The 18541-nt window shown below is 37.0% G+C and overlaps 1 protein-coding gene across 1 annotated transcript in view; it reads left to right on the top strand.

Moving 5' to 3' along the window:
• Positions 1 to 18042, top strand: part of LOC101831527 (cytochrome P450 2C19-like) — a 44332-nt gene extending 26290 nt beyond the window's left edge. The window contains exons 2-9 of the mRNA XM_005063623.4: positions 1530 to 1692; positions 1889 to 2038; positions 4649 to 4809; positions 9961 to 10137; positions 11467 to 11608; positions 13312 to 13499; positions 14982 to 15123; positions 17542 to 18042. Of these exons, the coding sequence (XP_005063680.1) occupies positions 1530 to 1692; positions 1889 to 2038; positions 4649 to 4809; positions 9961 to 10137; positions 11467 to 11608; positions 13312 to 13499; positions 14982 to 15123; positions 17542 to 17723 (1305 nt within the window). The 3' untranslated portion in view covers positions 17724 to 18042. The remainder of the gene's footprint in view (positions 1 to 1529; positions 1693 to 1888; positions 2039 to 4648; positions 4810 to 9960; positions 10138 to 11466; positions 11609 to 13311; positions 13500 to 14981; positions 15124 to 17541) is intronic.
• Positions 18043 to 18541: the final 499 nt, after the last annotated feature.

Raw genomic sequence — 18541 nt, 5'->3', positions numbered from 1 at the left:
GTCATTGATATAGAGAGATATCAACCACCAATGATTAATTTCTGTTTTCTTTTTCTTTTTTTGTTGGCGGTGGTGGTAGTGGTTTTCTTTTTTTCATTTTTTCTATTTTTTAATTTCATTTTACATTCCAACCACAGTTCTCCCAAGCACCCCTTTTTTCTTTGTGTGTGTGTGTGTGTGTGTGTGTGTGTGTGTGTGTGTGTGTGTGGTTATATGTGTTTTCCTTATTTGGCTACTGGCCAATCAGCTTTTATTAATCAATGAGAGTAACACATATTCATAGTGTACAAAGGATTGTTCTACAGCATCCCCTTTTGTTGTCTAATTAAAAAAGAAGGTTTTAACCTTAACATAGTAAAACTATATATAACAAAACACTCATCAATTAAGAATTACATTTACAATATCCAATCCATTTGTATTTGGCAAAATTAGAGAAAATACTCAATTATCTATCTTATTTTGGTGAGTCTAAAATTTTAAATCTAATTTACTTTCTATTATATTTGGAACACTATAACTATTTAGTCTTCAACTCTGTCAAGGATCACAGAAGGATGAAATGTTTCTTAATGGCAGGGACATCAGGCTGTCTGGACAGTCACCCAAATTCCTCTGCAACACTGGGGCATCCAACTCTGGATGCTTAGCTCTGTAGAGGCCTAGCATATCTTACAGACTTTCCTGTGAAGCAGGGAATTCTGAAGGATTGTCCTATCTTCTCTTGCCAAAGTTTGGCAGTCACCTCTTTTGTCTCTTGCTAGTTTAGTTTGGATAATATACCATCAACAATTGAGGCAAGGACAGTTATTTTTTGCCCACAAATTTAAGGTGTTTTTTACCCTTTTTTATTATGATCTAGAAATATTGTCCTGGCTGTTATTGATTATGTTCTTACACTAGCATCTAGGCATCTTGGTTTGGGGGTGATTATAGGTTTTGGTGCTAATTTTTGAATTTATCTTGGTTGGATGGGTGCTTTGTTCCTTGTTTTCTGTTCATACTCCATATTTTTAGAGTGTGTTGGCTCTTTACCTTGCTTGTTCATCTGGTGTAGTAATTGGAATGCTTGCTGGTATTGGAGGTTGGTGAAAGGGGAGGCCAAGATGAATTAGTCTGCTGCAGTGCTAGGCTTGAATCTGAGTATTGGTTCTGGGTAACAGTGAGAGTAGGGTAGGTCCATGAGCATCCTACCTTACCTGCTGGCAGGTGTGGCCTGTGATCAAGGTGGGGTATGGGATACAGAAAAGAGGCAGGGAAGGAAGGATGGTGTGATATGGTCTATGAGATCCATAGGAGGTGTGGATGGGGCAGGGGAGCTGCAGCTGGTGTTCTGCTGTAACACTAGGAGCAACCATGAGAAGTGGATCTAGAGTAAAAGAAAGAGTGGGGAAGATCACTGGGCAGCCTACCTGGTCATCTGGTAGGCATGACCTCTCAACCACTTATATATATATACATATATAAAATCAATTATATATTAATAAATGTTAATTTTGTTCCATTTTAAATTACTTTTTATTTTCCAGCTTTCAAAAGTCTACGGTCCTGTGTTCACCCTGTACTTGGGCAGGAAGCCTGCTGTGGTGTTACATGGGTATGAAGCTGTGAAAGAAGCCATGATTGATCATGGGGAGGAGTTTGCTGGAAGAGGGAGCTTTCCGGTGGCTGATAAGATTGGCCAAGGCTTTGGTAAGTGTCCATGTGCCAACATGTCCACCCATCTACATGTCCATGCACCTATGTGTTCATGTACACATGTTGGGCTGTGGTCATAGGGAATGGAATCTTGAAAACTCCTTCGGACCCAGCTTATCTTCTGTGTGGCAGCTGCCCATCAGTCTCCCTTCCTTACTTAGTATCTTCCTACTCATTTCTGCTCTTTTAGGCATTGTTTTCAGCAGCGGTAAGATCTGGAAAGAGATGAGGCGCTTCTCACTCATGACTCTGCGGAACTTTGGGATGGGGAAGAGGAGCATTGAGGACCGTGTTCAAGAGGAAGCTTGCTGTCTTGTGGAGGAATTGAGGAAAACCAATGGTGAGTGTTAGACATCATAGATTTATGTCTTGTTATTAGGTCCTTGAGAAGTTTTGAGGATGGCCAGAACTTTCAATCTGTGTTCTGGGTGAGTTTTCATGTGGAAAGTGTGATTTTAAACAAAAAAAGTATGAGAGCTTTTGTGTCTGTGAATTTTGTTGTATGGTGGGATCCTGTCTGTTGCAGAGGATCTAAACCATCATTTACTTTAGATATTTTCCAAATGTTTTCTTTTCAAAAAAAAATGACTATATGAATTTAGGTTTTGAGCTTATTTTCTGAAAATTTAAGGAACAGTAATTTCCCTCAGAATACATACTTGTTTGCGACTATGGTAGCACTCACTGTATCACACTTGTATAGAACTGGAACAAGATGTTATAATTGTATTTAATTGGACTACATTGCATAACTCACATATCTCAGGTCCATGCTTGATATTCTGGTAGATGTTGCTGTGGAACACATTTTTTACTTGGCTATAGCTTAATAAAGATTTATCAGTTCATTCTCTTCTAAAAGAATAGCATAATTTATATAAGACAGAATAAATTATTAATAATCTTTTATGCTGTTGATTTATATTTTTGAATAAGTATATGTTATTACAGGACTCTTCAAAATGAATGCTCAGTTTTCAGTAATGTATACAACTAGGCTTCCCTATTGGCTCCATCTCCATTTATTTATCTCATCTCCCTCTGTTGAATTTGTTTCACACATTTGTGACAATAATTGTCTTCTTTCACTCTCAAGTTTACAAACACTTGAAATACTTGTCATTGTGTAACACAACCTTGTTTTTAAATGCTGTCTTTCAAATTAAGTGAAAGAAAATGAAAAGAAGGACTTCTTTGAGTCTATCTATCTATCTATCTATCTATCTATCTATCTATCTATCTATTTATCTGTCTCTTTCTCACACACACATTCCTAGCCACTTACCCATACTCATGAACACAATACACTCCTTAAATAAATTTCTTCCTCCTTTGACATAATAATATATGTATTGATATACCATTTCCATGAATGCTACAGCATTTAAAAGCATGTGTCATTAAAACAACTAACTCAATTTCTTATTGTCAAATGTCCTAGTATTTTTCCAAAATACTTTGGATTCAAGTTATTTTTACTTTAGGGTCTATGGATTTGAATTTTGTGAGCGCTTTATATATAAAGTGTAATCATTTGATTTTAGTAATTTGATTATAGAGAGCACCTCAAAGAATACACAAATGTGAAAGGGTAAGGAATTTAGGGGATGATAGACAGCATGTAAGTTACTTTTCCCGTTGCTGTAATAAAATACCTGACAAATCAGCTGAAGGAAGGGAGGGATTATTTGGGCTTCTAATTTTTGGTTTTAATCTACCATGATAGGATGTCACAGAAGGGGACCTTGAATCACCTCCTGCTCACCCTGTAAGCTCAATGGAAAGAAGAGGTTGAGAATTCTACTGCTTGGCCAGCTTCCTCCCATTTCTGCAGTCCAATGCCCAAGCCTAGGGAGCGGTGCCTCCCTCAGTTAGACTGGATCTTCTTACCCCCCTGACATGTCCACAAGCCACTATCCCTGGTGATGCGAGAGCCTGTAAAGTTGACAATTTGATATTAATCACCAAATACATTTACTTCCTTTTAAAGTGGGGAAATCAGAGGGCTTTTTAAACAGAAATGAGAAAACAACTTTAGTTATTTCCTACTTTTGTTTGCTTTCTTTTTGGAACATATTTCAAATAAAGGTCCTCATCTTAATTTTATCTCAAGAAATCCTTTATATATTTAATGTTTATTTATATGACTTTCATTTCACATAATATAGATGTGTTTCCTTTTCATGTTAGTTTAATGAATTCATAAAATTAATACAATCTCTCTGTTTATTATACCCTACTGTCTAGAGACATGAGCCTTTCAACTCCAATATATAAATTTTCCAAGTTCCTATAACTCTTCCCATTTCTTCTTTTTCTCCTTCTCCTTCTCCTTCTCCTTCTCCTTCTCCTCCTTCTCCTTCTCCTTCTCCTTCTCCTTCTCCTTCTCCTTCTCCTTCTTCTTCTTCTTCTTCTTCTTCTTCTTCTTCTTCTTCTTCTTCTTCTTCTTCTATTTTTTTTGGTGGGGAGATGCTTTTTCCCCTTCATTTTCCCTTGTTCATTGAGAAGCTTGTACAGTATATTTTGATCATATTTATACCCCCACCTCTTCCCAGATCCTCCCTGCCTTTCATCTCCATGCATCTTTGTATCATGTTTAGAGACTTCACAAACAGACTTGGAACTACCAATAAGTCTTGGATTACTGAAGATTTAAAAAGTCTTTCCCCCCTTCCCAAACAAGCAGACTACTGGTATGAAAGGCTAGTCCATAAAGTACAAGATGAAAACTGAGTATACTTAATTTCATGATTTGGATAGATAGCCAGATCAGTGAAATATTAATAAATATAAAATGATACACAAATGTAATGCATATTGTTATGTCTACCAGGTCATGTGTGGGTAAGATGTATTTAAATTGTCATAAGTTCCCTTACCTGTCAAGAGATACAGTGTTTTACACACACATATATTTCAGTGGCATTTTCAATTGTTCCCCTCTCTTCAGGCTCACCCTGTGATCCCACCTTCATCCTGGGCTGTGGTCCCTGCAATGTCATCTGCTCCATTGTTTTCCAGAATCGTTTTGATTATAAAGATAAGGAATTTCTTAACTTCATGGATATCTTAAATGAAAACGTAGAGATTTTGAGTTCCCCTTGGCTGCAGGTGAGTCAAGCTTCTTTCTTTAAAAAAGAAATCAACAAAACCCCTAAACCACTTAGAGGTATGTGCTCCTTGAAATTTCAAATATTCTTTAGAAAAATAAAGGCTTAACTGTGGGCTGTTAAAACTCTGTTCATCCACACCCAGGGCAGAGGGCAGAGATGAGCGCGGGTCCCCATCTTAGACCCAAATTCCTCTCACTCGCCCTCTCTCAGATCCCCTGGCTTGGGAACTGCAGCCAGGCCAACTCTCCCCCTGACAGACGACTAAGCGACCAGGAGCCTGAGAGAGAGCTGATTCACTTGTACCCATACTCAGGGCAGAGGCCAGAGGCCAGAGAGTATTGGATTTGTTTGCACACACTAAAAGGGAACCCTAGTCACCTACCCACCAGGAGAGGAAGAGACTCTTTCTACACCCACTGGAAGAAGTGATGGGGAAGAAGCAATATAAGAACTCAGCAACAGAAAAACAAATATGACACCACCAGAGTCTAGAGATTCTACAGCATTAAGACCTGAACAGACCAAAGTGGATGAAGCACAAGGAATGACCTTAAAAACCACCTTCATGAAAATGATAGAGGCATTCAAAGAGGATGTGAGAAAATTCCTTAAAGAAATGGAAGAAAAAACAAACCAAAAAAATCCAACAAATTCAGGAAAGGGAGGAAAACATGAAGCAAAAATTACAAGAAACAATTCAAACAGTGCAATGATTGAAAGCTAACATGGAGACAATAAAAATAAACACAATTTGAAGGAATGCTGGAAATAGAAAAACTGGGGAAATGGTCAGGTACTACAGATGCAAGCATAACCAACAGAATACAAGAGATGGAAGAGAGAATCTCAGGTGTTGAAGACATACTAGGAGAAATAGTTTTATGGACCAAAGAAAATCTGAAGTCCAACAAATCCCTATTACAAAATATCCAGGAAATATGGGACACTGTGAAAAGACCAAACCTAAGGTATAGAAGAAGGTGAAGAAACCCACCTCAAAGTGGGAGAAAACATATTCAACAAAATCATAGAAGAAAACTTTCCCAACCTAAAGAAAGACATGCTAATAAAGGTAAAAAAAAGCTTACAGAACACCAAATAGAGTGGACCACAAAAAAGTCCCTTGCCACATAATTATCAAGACGCCAAGCATACAGAATAAAGAAAGAATACTTAGAGAAGCTAAGGAAAAATGTCAAATAACATATAAAGACAAACCTATCAGAATTACACCTGACTTCTCCATGGAAACTCTGAAATCCAGAAGGCCCTGGACAGATTGTCTATCGACACTAAGAGAACATGGAAGCCAGCCCAGACTACTATACCTGGCAAAGCTTTCAATCACTATAGATGGAGAAAACAAGCTATTCTATGACAAAACCAGATTTAAACAATACATATCCACTAACCCAGCCAAACAGAAAGTTCTGGAAGGAAAACTCCAGTCCAAGGAAGTTAACTACAACCAGAAAAACATAGGCAATAGATAAACACACCTTACCAACACCCAAAAGAGAAAAGGGGTGGAAATCCACATACAATTCCACCAAGAACAACCATTCCAAAATAAATGAGAAAGAGCAACAAAAGGTCATTGATATCACTCAATATTAATGGTCTTAACTCGCCCATAAAAAGGTACAGGCTAATAGAATGGATTCGAAGACAGAACCCATCCTTCTGCTGCATACAAGAAACACACTTCATCCTCAAAGGCAGACATTACCTCAGAGTTAAGGGTTGGGAAAAGATTTTCCAATCAAATGGACCCAAGAAACAAGCAGGGGTAGCAATCTTAATATATTACAAACTAGACTTTAAACTGAAAGAGGTCATTTCATATTCATCACAGGAAAAATCCACCAAGATGAAGTCTCGATTCTGAACATCTATGCCCCAAATACAAATGCATCCACATTCGTAAAAGAAATATTACTAAAACTCAAACCACACATAAAGCCTCACACACTTATAGTGGGAGACTTCAACACCCCAATGTCACCACTAGACAGGACTACCAGACAGAAACTTAACAAAGAAACAAAGGAACTAATGGAAGTTATGACCCAATTGGGTTTGAAAGACATCTTTAGAACATTTCATCCAAACACAAAAGAATATACCTTCTTCTCAGCACCACATGGAACCTTCTCAAAAATTGACCACATACTTGACAACATAGCAAACCTCAAAAGGTACAAAAAATTGGAATAACTCCATGTATCTTATCAGACCACCATGCTTTAAAATTAGAGTTCAACAACAAGACAAATTGCAGAAGCCCTACAAACTCATGGAAATTGAATAATGTGCAATTGCACCACTCCTGGGTCAAAGAAGAAATAAAAAATTAAAGACTTCCTAGAATTCAATGAGAATGAAGATACAACATATCCAAACGTGTAGGACACTTTGAAAGCAGTGCTACCGGGGAAGTTCATACCACTAAGTGCCCATATGAAGAAACTGGAGAATAGTTATACTAGAGAATTAACAGCACAGCTGAAAGCTCTAGAACACAAAGAGGCAAACTCCCCCAGGAGGAGTAGACGCCAGGAAATAATCAAATTGAGGGCTGAAATCAATAAAACAGAAGCTAGGAAAACAATACTAAGAATCAATGTAACAAAGAGTTGGTTCTTTGAGAAAATCAACAAGATAGACAAACCTTTATCCAAACTCACTAAATGGCAGAATGTCAACATGCAAATTAACAAAATCAGTGCAATGAAAAGGGGGACATAACAATGGACTCTGAGGAAATCCAGAGAATCCATAATTTGAAAACCTGTGCTCCACAAAATTTGAAAATTTAAAGGAAATGGACAACTTCCTGGATAGATATCACCTGCCAAAATTGAATCAAGAACAGATAAGCAATTTAAATAGACCTATAACACCTAAGGAAATAGAAGCAGTCATCAAAATCTCCCAACCAAAAAAAGCCCAGGGCAGATGGCTTCAGTACAGAATTTTACCAGAAATCCAAAGAACAGCTTATACCAATTCTCAAACTAGTCAATGCAATAGAAGCAGAATGGTCTTTGCCAAACTCTTTTAGGAAGCTTCAATAACATTGATACCCAAGCCACCCAAAGACACAACTAAGAAAGAGAACTTCAGACCAATTTCTCTCATGAACATTGATGCAAAATACTCAATAAAATACTGGCACATCGGATCCAAGAACACATTGGAAAACTCATCCACCATGATCAAGTAGGCTTCATTCCAGGGATGCATGGATGTTTCAACATATGAAAATCTATCAATGTAATCTACAATATAAACAAGCTGAGAAACAAAAACCACATCATCATCTCCCTAGATGCTGAAAAAGCCTTTGACAAAATCCAACACCCATTCATGATAAAGGTCTTGGGGAGATCTGGGATAACAGGAACATACCTAAATATAAAAGCTATATACAGCAAACCAACAGCCAACATCAAACTGAATGGAGAGAAACTCAAGGCAATTCCTCTAAAATCAGGAACAAGACAAGGCTGTCCCCTCTCCCCATACCTCGTCAATATTGTACTCAAAGTTCTAGCTAGAGCAATAAGACAACAAAAGGAGATCAAGGGGATACAAATTAGGAAGGAAAAGGTCAAACTTTCACTATTTGTAGATGATATGATAGTTTACATAAGTGACCCAAAGAACTCTTCCAGGGAACTCTTACAGCTGATCAACACCTTCAGCAAAGTGGCAGGCTACAAGATCAATTCATGAAAATCAGTAGCCCTACAATATACAGATGATAAAAGGGCTGAGAAAGAAATCAGAGAAACATAACCCTTCTCAATTGCCACAAACAACATAAAATACCTTGCGGTAATGCTAACCAAACAAGTGAAAGACCTGTATCACAAAAACTTTGAGTCTTTAAAGAAAGAAATTAAAGAAGACACCAGAAAATGGAAAGATCTCCCATGCTCTTGGATAGGTAGGATCAATGTAGTAAAAATGGCAATCCTGCCAAAAACAATCTACAGACTTTATGCAATCCCCATCAAAATTCCAGCACAATTCTTCACAGACATTGAAAGAACAATTTTCAACTTTATATGGAAAAACAAAAAACCCAGGATAGCCAAGATAACCCTGCTCAAAAAAGCAACATCTGGAGGCATCACCATTCCTGACTTCAAGCTGTATTAAAGTGCTATAGTCCTGAAAACAGCTTGGTATTGGCACAAAAATAGAGAGGCAGACCAATGGAATCAAATTGAACACTCTGAGATTAATTATGAACAGCTGATTTTCCACAAAGAAGCTAAAACTTTCTCTATAAATTGTCAGGCCATTGCTCAGAAGATACCTGCATAACTCAGTGGATATATACTTCATTTTTGAAATGTTATCAATAAGCTTTATGCTCCATTAAATACTTTAGAGATCTTGTCCTCAAACACTTAGGAGAAATATCATAATTTGCAATGAGAATATTTTCTTCAAGTAGGGACAGTGTTTGGAATGATTGAAACTGCTGGTATTCCTGGAGTATGGCAATGGTTATTAAATGATAAACAGTTGACATCCTAAGTAGCAAAATATCTCTCATGGGGTGACAAAATGTTTGAATAGTGTCTGGATTCCATCAAAGTTTTCCATGTGCGGATCTGAGCTACATAATTTGTCTAAACGATCTTGAAGAAGTCTGCACCGGTTCACAGTTGTACTTCAATAATTCTTATGACTCTCACTGATAAAATTTTTTTTCTGTGTCTGAGTGAGAGTGGCTGAGAGAAATTAAAGTAGCAAGGATGATGTCTATGCTTCCAGTCAGGATAATCCAAGTCCCATCATCTCTGTTGCTGTCTACAAAATGTAAATCAGATCAATTCATGCCATTTTATATTCAGGGTTGTAGTGAAGATGTTGTGTAGAAAATTAATAAGCTGGTGTAAAATTTATATATGGAATAAAGATTGCATGAGAGTTTAAACAGTAAGTATCACATTTGAGCTAGTTCATTATGTTATTCTATTGACATCTCTACAAGCAAAGAAAATTTCTTTATACATAATAAAAATGACTCACCAAAATTGATAACATATATTATTTATTTCTGGTCAAGATCCACTGGAAGATATACACATATAAAACCTATGTTTTAAACTTTTATCATTTTCTTTTGTAGATCTGCAACAATTTTCCCTCTATAATTGATTATCTACCTGGAAAACACAGAAAATTACTTAAAAATTTCACTTTTTTAAAAGATTACTTTTTGGCAAAAGTAAAAGAGCACCAAGAATCACTGGATGTTAATAATCCTCGGGATTTTATTGATTGTTTCCTGATCAAAATGGAGCAGGTAAATGTTAATAAAACTTCATTTCAGCTATCTGATTGCTTGAGCATCTTTTGTTCCATGAATAGTCTCTATTTTACAGGGATATTTAAATTGTTAAGACCAGTAATGTTTTATAGCACTGTGTGCCTAATATGTACACGAATTTGCAGGAAGTAGCCCAGACAATATAAAGTTAAATAATTTGAATATATTGACCCTATTTTTTAGACAAAATTATTTAGCTGAAGAGTTTATATAATGCAATGGTCCCATGGGATGGAAACATCTCCAAAACTCTCAGAAAAAATATCATGACATAATATAAAATGAATATTGTATTTGCCGATAAGTATGGAATCTTAGAAAAGCAGCTCAAGCTAGGCACACTTTCCACAGCATCTTCAGGTTGAACGAAATCTTAAAATAGTAGCTGTGGACAGGTGAGGGAATTTCAGATGAATTATATGGTGTGGGTTGTGGTATGAAAAGGAATTAGTGCCACGGATGAAAGGCGCCTTAAGTGAATGTAACTTCAAGTGGATTGACATGGGCATGGGATTAAAGATTGATGTCTATCAGTCATCTACAAGAATAAATGCTTCTGTCATGGCTCTGTTTGTTGAAATTTATTTTCACTGAATACTGTTGGCACTCATTGTAAACGTAAGGTGTTTGTTTTGTGAGCTCTCCATTCTGATCCAATGAACTTTACACTTATGCTAGCTTCGTCTGGGATTATTTAAGCAGTATACATCACTCACAAGTGTCAGGACCTTCCTTTATTCTTTTTTTTTTTGGTTTTTCTAGACAGGGTTTCTCTGTGGCTTTGGAGGCTATCCTGGAACTAGCTCTTGTAGACCAGGCTGGCCTCGAACTCACAGAGATCCGCCTGCCTCTGCCTCCCAAGTGCTGGGATTAAAGGCGTGCGCCACCAACGCCGGCCCCTTCCTTTATTCTTTACCACACTAACAATTGGGACCTTCATCTTCATGACTAGCCCTCACATCACATGCTGTCTACCTTTTCTCTTTATGTGTGCTTTTGAGTCAAACATTGAAACAAAGGAAATAGGGTATCAATTCTTTTGTTTACACCTCTTTGGGAAGATGGAACATTGCGTGACTTACCTGACTGAGGAGTCTCATGCAGGACTTTTCCAGACAAGATACTGGGTGTAGGAGGTGAAGACGGGTCAGAGGGTCTCCATGTCTCTTGAACACATGTCAGTTCCTTCCCCTGCTGCACTTTTCAAGATCTGTCAGGTTAAACATCACATGTGAGTCATTTTATTCACTGTAATAAGTATGTTGGCAAATAAGTTGCTGGCTAACACAGTCAAACCATTCCTAGGAAAAGAACAACCCAAAGACAGAGTTTATTTGTGAAAACTTGGTCTTCTCATCATCTGATCTGTTTGCTGCTGGGACAGAGACAACAAGCACAACGCTGAGGTACTCGCTGCTGCTCCTGCTCAAGCACCCAGGAGTCACAGGTAAGGACACAGGTGGGAAGCCAAGTGAGTTTCAGAAAGGAATTGGAAGGCACCCCTAGAGTCCCTGATTTTGTTTGTCTTAAGGAAGCCTCAAATTTTAACTTTCTGTGCCATTACAATCTGTTGCATTTATTAGGACTGAAGTGAGATGTCTCGGCCCATAGCAGAAGAGTATGCTTCATAGAAGTGAAGACAGAGGTCAGGAGGAAAGATCAATAACACACCCTTCTAGGGCCAGGATTCCATGGGTCGTGATTGTTTCCACACAACTTGCTTTTAAAATGCAAATTAGTTTAAATAGAAAAAAGTCATATTGAATGAAAGATGTATTCTTGAGGATATTTTTCCTTATTCTGACAATTCTTTTGTTGGAACAGAAACTCTCCTTACAGAAGAAGAATTGTCAATTCTAGAATTTAGTGAGACATAATCCAGGAAATTATTCTAAAAGACATTTTCTTTAAGGCAGAATTTCTAAAGGCATTTTATTTATTATTCTAGAACTAAGTTTCCATAAAGTACTATTTAACATAGGACAGATCAGTGGGGGAGTGTTCTTTAATTTTATCTTAAATTAAAAGATATTCTATGTATATGAGTATTTTGTCTGCATTTATGTGTGTGTACCAGGTATATACCTGGTGCCCACAGAGAAGAGGAGAAGGCATCAAATACCTAGAATTGAAATTTTCAGGTGGTTATGAGCCACCATATGAATCCTGGGAATTGAACACAGGCCTTCATGTGATAAGATGTAATGGACTGCAGGAATTCAGAGAGCTCATGGGAAGGATAACACTGTCAGAGAGGCTACTCAGCATCACACTTAGAAAATATCCAGTTTAGAATGGACCAATAGACGATGAAGGTATGAGGAGAGAATCAAGGACAAAAGGAAAATAAATAGTTGATAGTATGAGACTACCCCATAACTGGACAGTATTGCCAGGACTTTGAAACATCTATCTGAATATTTAAAAATAATTCCATTAAAATGAAAAAAATAAACTGATGATGAGAAATAGTTCAAGATAGGCCAACAGTGACAATAGCATCAACAAAACTAAGTCATTGTTTTCTTACTAGGGAATAGATTTTATGTAGTCACAAAGATTTAACTAATGGATACAACCAAAGTTGCCCTATGAGGATTGGATTGAGGGAAATGTTTATATTTAATACATCTAGAGAATATGAAAACATTTCCACGTGAAGAAGAATTTAATTTCTCCAGTGATGGATAAGAATGAAATAGTAATTACATATAAGTATAAACATAAATGTTAGGAGAAATGGTTAGTATGTGACTATATTTGGAAAGTAAGAGGGTATTACATACCTTTTGAAACTACATACAAACATTCATGCAGAAACATAATTTATTTTTAAATGCACTGCATTATTTTGATATAAATAATGCTTGATCAATAGTTTCCTGTAAGAGCTGATTTTCTTGACCTGATGTTGTTCTGTTTGTCAATTGAAAGTGATAGTTAATGTTGACTTTTAAGTATGCTAATTGATTTATAAGGGCTATGTATTGCAACATCTAGTATATATAATATTAGTATTTACATCATAGCAACTGCCACTTAATTAACATATGTTTTGTTTTCATAATGCTGCTAGGCATATTTGTCTTTCCACAAGTAACCCTGGGTTGTGACCAATGTCCCACTTACTTCTTTTTTCTGTCAAACCAGCCAAAGTCCAGAAAGAGATTGACCAGGTAATTGGTAGACACAGAAGCCCCTGCATGCAGGACAGGAGTCACATGCCATACACTGATGCTGTGTTGCATGAGATTCAGAGATACATTGACCTGCTTCCCACCAGCCTGCCCCATGCAGTGACCTGTGACATTAAGTTCAGAAACTATCTCATTCCCAAGGTAAATTTACTTTGTCTACACTGTACCTTTATGATCTTTATCTCAAATCAGTGAGTGAAATTAAATCATAAACCCAAGGTATTGGGTCTTGCAATTTCAGGTTACCAATGCTGAAGAGAGCGTTATAAAAACCTTCAGGGAGATTAAGCTAACCAAGCTGCATAATAGTACATTCACAAGCAGACTGTGATTGGTCCCAATTTTCTGTCTCCACAAGATAGGAGAAATACAAACACTTTAAATCTAGAAGCTGGATGGATTTCATGCTATTTCCAGTAAGCGATAATACAATTATAGAACAAATCTTTGTTTGTGAAACTGTATGTCTTCCAAATCTACTTTCCATTTAAAACCACTTGACTGTTTACACTTTCAAATGAAACATAAAGTTCAGATTGCCGACCTTTGCAAAGACTCTTCTAGGACTTCATCAGGATGCTAAGAAGTATATAGGCACAGTTAGAGAATTTATACATTGACCCATTAAATATTTCAGTCCATGGTATTATGTACTCAGTTTCAGGGTTGGTTTGTGTCATTGTTCTCTAGCAGTTTACTTCCATTTATAACACTGGAAGAAATAATGGACAAAGGATAATTGATAGGACTCATGTATTGTAAGACAGATTGACATATGTTAACTATATTGTTAGTGGATATGGTTACCTCTTTCTGTCTTAAGATGATATTCAGATATCTCCATTGTAGAGACTCTGCTTTTCTGTAATCAATAAAATATATGGCATGACCCATTGGTGTCTTAAGAATATCCTGCTTGGTGAGTCATCTGATCAGTTTCTCAGTTTCAATATTTATTCTCAAGTAAACTGATAACCCTGACTGGAATTCTTACAAAACCAGTAAACTTCCAAGTTTGTCATCCTTTTACTTTTTTTCAAGTAGTCCTAAATGTAATAAATACCTCATCCACATTTTAAAATTAAGGCAAATACACTGTGTGTTGGGGGAAAAATAGAATAATGTTTTACTTGGTTTTGGCTGTGTTATTCCAGAAGACATTGCTACTTTTATCAGACATGTATATGCAACATTTCTATGAGCAAATACTTCTGTTATTACACATAAAAACTTGCATTTGAATCCACATTCCACACACGCACAATGCAAAAGCAGCGGTGGTAAAGTAGAGCAGTAGGTGGTGATACAACACTAGTGTTGATAAATGGACATCCCATTACATAGTACTTCTAAAGTTATTGGAGGACACTGTATCAAAATCACTTCCATTGGATCCCAATTTATCCTTGTTTGTTACATGATAGGTCTCTGGACATATGCCTCTGCTCTTGTTTGGATGTGATTTCCTCAGAAGCGTTGACTATGCCATGCCCATTGTTTCTCTTCTGTTACATTTATGTAACTTGGATTGTCTATGCCTCTTGTTTACAATGCCATGCCCATTGTTTCTCTTACTTCTGTTACATTTGTGTAACTTGGATTGTCTATGCCTCTTGTTTACAGGGTACCACTGTCATAGCATCTCTGTCGTCTGTGCTACATGATGACAAAGAATTCCCCAACCCAGAGAAGTTTGATCCTGGTCACTTTCTGGATGAGAATGACAGGTTTAAGAAAAGTGACTACTTTTTTCCTTTCTCAACAGGTAATCAAAATTATTTCCTGGTCTTTCAGATCTTACAATCCACCTCCATCTTCCTCCTTCCTGCCTTAGCTGCAGAAGTTGTATTGTAGATGTATCCACTGGAGTTAGGCACCCAGTGATAAATTGTTCTCTGCATTTTGATCAGTTGTGGTTTTCTATAATGGTCTCTCTTTGTTGCAAAGAGTTTCTTCAATGAATATGAGAGCTATACTTATCAATGGATATAAAGATAAGTAGATCTACGATCTCATTAGCCCAGGAAAGTTTGGGAAGATTTCTAGTACCAGGCAACATTTCCTTCCCGTTTAGGGGACTTTAAAGCCAATTAGACAGTCATTGGTTGCCAATAAGATTTGTGTGTATCTATTGAACCCTTAGGGATATTTTATATTATGGCAGTGACTGTGGATCATAGGTGTCACAATTAGACTGGCTATATTGGTTGCTTCCTTCTCCTCTGAAATTATGTCTCCTAGAAATGAAAGGGAAACAACTACAACACCAGTAAGTATGCTAAAACAGAAGCGGAAAATGTCATGGTGCTCTTTCCTTAAACAAAGAATAACAGACAACTAAGGAATCCTGAGTAAGAGAAATCTTCACCCCCATTGATGAGCCTCCTAATTGACTTTATAATTCTAATTGGTCAGCTTTGAAATCATATACATATAAGTAACACTAATGGACTCAGAAGGTTGCATTTTTATATCTACATATATGGATTTATATATACATTTAATGATATATACCTATATATAACTACATGTTACATTTATATGTAGCAATAACAAAAAATAGGAGACAACGATTTGAGAGTAAGTGAGGGGACATATGAAAAAGGTTACAGAAAGGAAGAGGAAAGGGGAAATGACATAATTATATTAGAATTTCAAAAGCTTTATCTCTAAGGTAACAAGGAAGCCTCTAGGTATTCCTTGAACATTACAAGTTGTTTTCTCTTAGGATGGTAGATTATATCTGATATGATCACCATTCATGATGTGTAACTTGTAGTCTTCCTGCCAGTTGCTAGGGCCCTGTTGCAGTTAGCCTCTGGGGTCCCACTACTGTCCCAGCCCCCAAATAGCACACAGGATGCTATATTAATTATAAACTGTTGGCCATTTGCTTTGTTTCTTAGTGACTAGCTCTGACTTAAGTATTTAACCCATAATTGCTAATCTGAGTATTTCCGTGTGGTCTTTGATTATTGGAGGAAGGGTCCACATGTTGCTTCTCCTGCGTCCTACATTGTGACTCCCTGTGCCTCTCACTCCCAGAATCCTTCTGGACTTCTAGTCCCACATATCTTGCTTTCCTATTGGCCAACAGTGCTTTATTCAACAACCAATAAAAGATACAGATTTACAGAATGACATCTCCCATCACTGATATCCATGAATTTTTCTGAAATGAAATATTATATCTGCAGAGCCATATTAGTGATACTCTAGAGTGTTGACCTATGCTTTTCAAATTCACCATGTTAGACCACAATGTGGTGGTATTGTGTTTATACACATATATCATTGAGCTACTATTGAATCCTTTCTACACAACTGGGAACCATGTATTTAAATAATGAGCCAATGAAGGACATACCATATTCAGTACATGTCAAAGATTCTTTTCTAAGCAACTGTCTCTGGTGGTCACTGCATATACATTTATAGCTGTGGGCTACCCATGGGGACTCTGTGATGATGTAATGTTTCCAATCCCAAGAATAGTTTAATTTCTATGACCTAGGACCATTCTCAAGATGATTGCTGGCTTTAGTACTTTAAGTGCTTGCTGAGAGATATGTGAAGGTTTCCTTTAAAGCTTCTAGTCTGGAAAGGATCCTGGTTATCTGCTTATTTAAGCTACTTCTGTTTCTATGGGATGGAACCTTGTCTATGCTATGACACTTTCTCTTTTGCCGTTCTCCTTTCAGTGGGAGTCTTTTCCATTATTCTGGTATTTTGTTCCAAAGCAGTGTATTCTACCTTTTGTTGTATTCTATATATTTTCTGGAGTACATCAGCTTTATTTTTGTGGGCCATTAAATTCCAAGCCTCAGCATAGCCACTGTGAGCAGTTAAATGAGTGTTTCTTTGTCTTTATTCTGTGGATGAGAATTCTAGTATTCACTGTCACTATTCCACCCTCTAAATCTTTGTTTCCAAGTGTTTTAATACTATGTTTCCTAATATTAGACATGGAAAAATGTGTCTGTCTTTTTTCCATTTGTCTATCCAACTGTCTGTCCATCCATCCATCCATCCATCCATCCATCCATCCATCCATCCATCTATCCATCCACACACCCATCCAGTCTATTAAAGAGTTACACAAGTTCTCTTTTATTGTAATTGCAAACACAGTGCTTGTCTCAGCCAAACACAAGGAGTTAATTATATTCTTTTTTATGTGCAGGAAAACGGATTTGTGTGGGAGAAGGCCTGGCCCGAATGGAGTTATTTTTATTCCTGACCACCATTTTACAGAACTTTAACCTGAAATCTCCAGTTGACCCGAAAGATCTTGATATCACTCCAGTTGCCAATGGATTTGTTTCTGTGCCACCTGAGTTCCAGATCTGTTTCATTCCAATCTGAATGTACTTCCTCCCTGTAGCCCCTTCCTCTAGGGCACAGCTGACGTCCTTTGTCAGGCATGTCTCTTTGGCCTCCCATCTCACATTACCTTATCTCATCAATTCCAGGGAATGCCTATCTTCTACTTTGGGGCAATTTTCAGGGTCACTGCAAAAACATATTTATAATTCCCTATGCTGTCCAATGATTTATTGACTTCAGCATTGCAAATTCTTATCTAATGCTGAATTGTTAATAAATTCTTACTGTAAAACTGACAAATGTGACAGTTCAGCATCACCTAGCCTAGTGTGTTTTAAATAAAAGCATTATAATTCTGGTCTGTTTTCAAAGTTTCCTTTTTTCTTTTATCTTTTGATATGATCTCATGTAGTTCAGGGTGTCTCTAAACTCACTGAGCAGCTGAACGTAACTTAAAATCTTCCTGTCCCACCACTTGAGTTCTGGAATTCTATATATATATACCTGTACAACCTGATCCATTGTCATTTTTTGATCATAAGGCAAGTAGTAATAAACCAATGTCCTAAGATGCTTTTGTTTCTTCATCATAATATATGCAAAGAAAGTAAGAATGAGTGGTAGAAAGGGTCTTTAGCTGAACCTCACTGATAATGACTACAAGTTTGGATCTGAATGAGAAAAATGATGCTGTAAAAGGAAATACAGAAAGGACTAGACATAGGTAGGATTCCATATTAAGTGTTATGATTCCTGCCTCTGAGTTGGTGTGACTGTGAAAATAAACACTTGGCATAATCTTTCCAGTTTATGATTCTTACTGAGAACAAAATATGAATCCATGTTTTCACACTGGA

The sequence above is a fragment of the Mesocricetus auratus genome, unplaced genomic scaffold (genome assembly GCF_017639785.1).
Source record: "Mesocricetus auratus isolate SY011 unplaced genomic scaffold, BCM_Maur_2.0 Super-Scaffold_4256, whole genome shotgun sequence".
In the NCBI taxonomy this organism is placed as follows: domain Eukaryota; kingdom Metazoa; phylum Chordata; class Mammalia; order Rodentia; family Cricetidae; genus Mesocricetus; species Mesocricetus auratus.
This window is presented reverse-complemented; position numbering and strand designations above follow the sequence as displayed.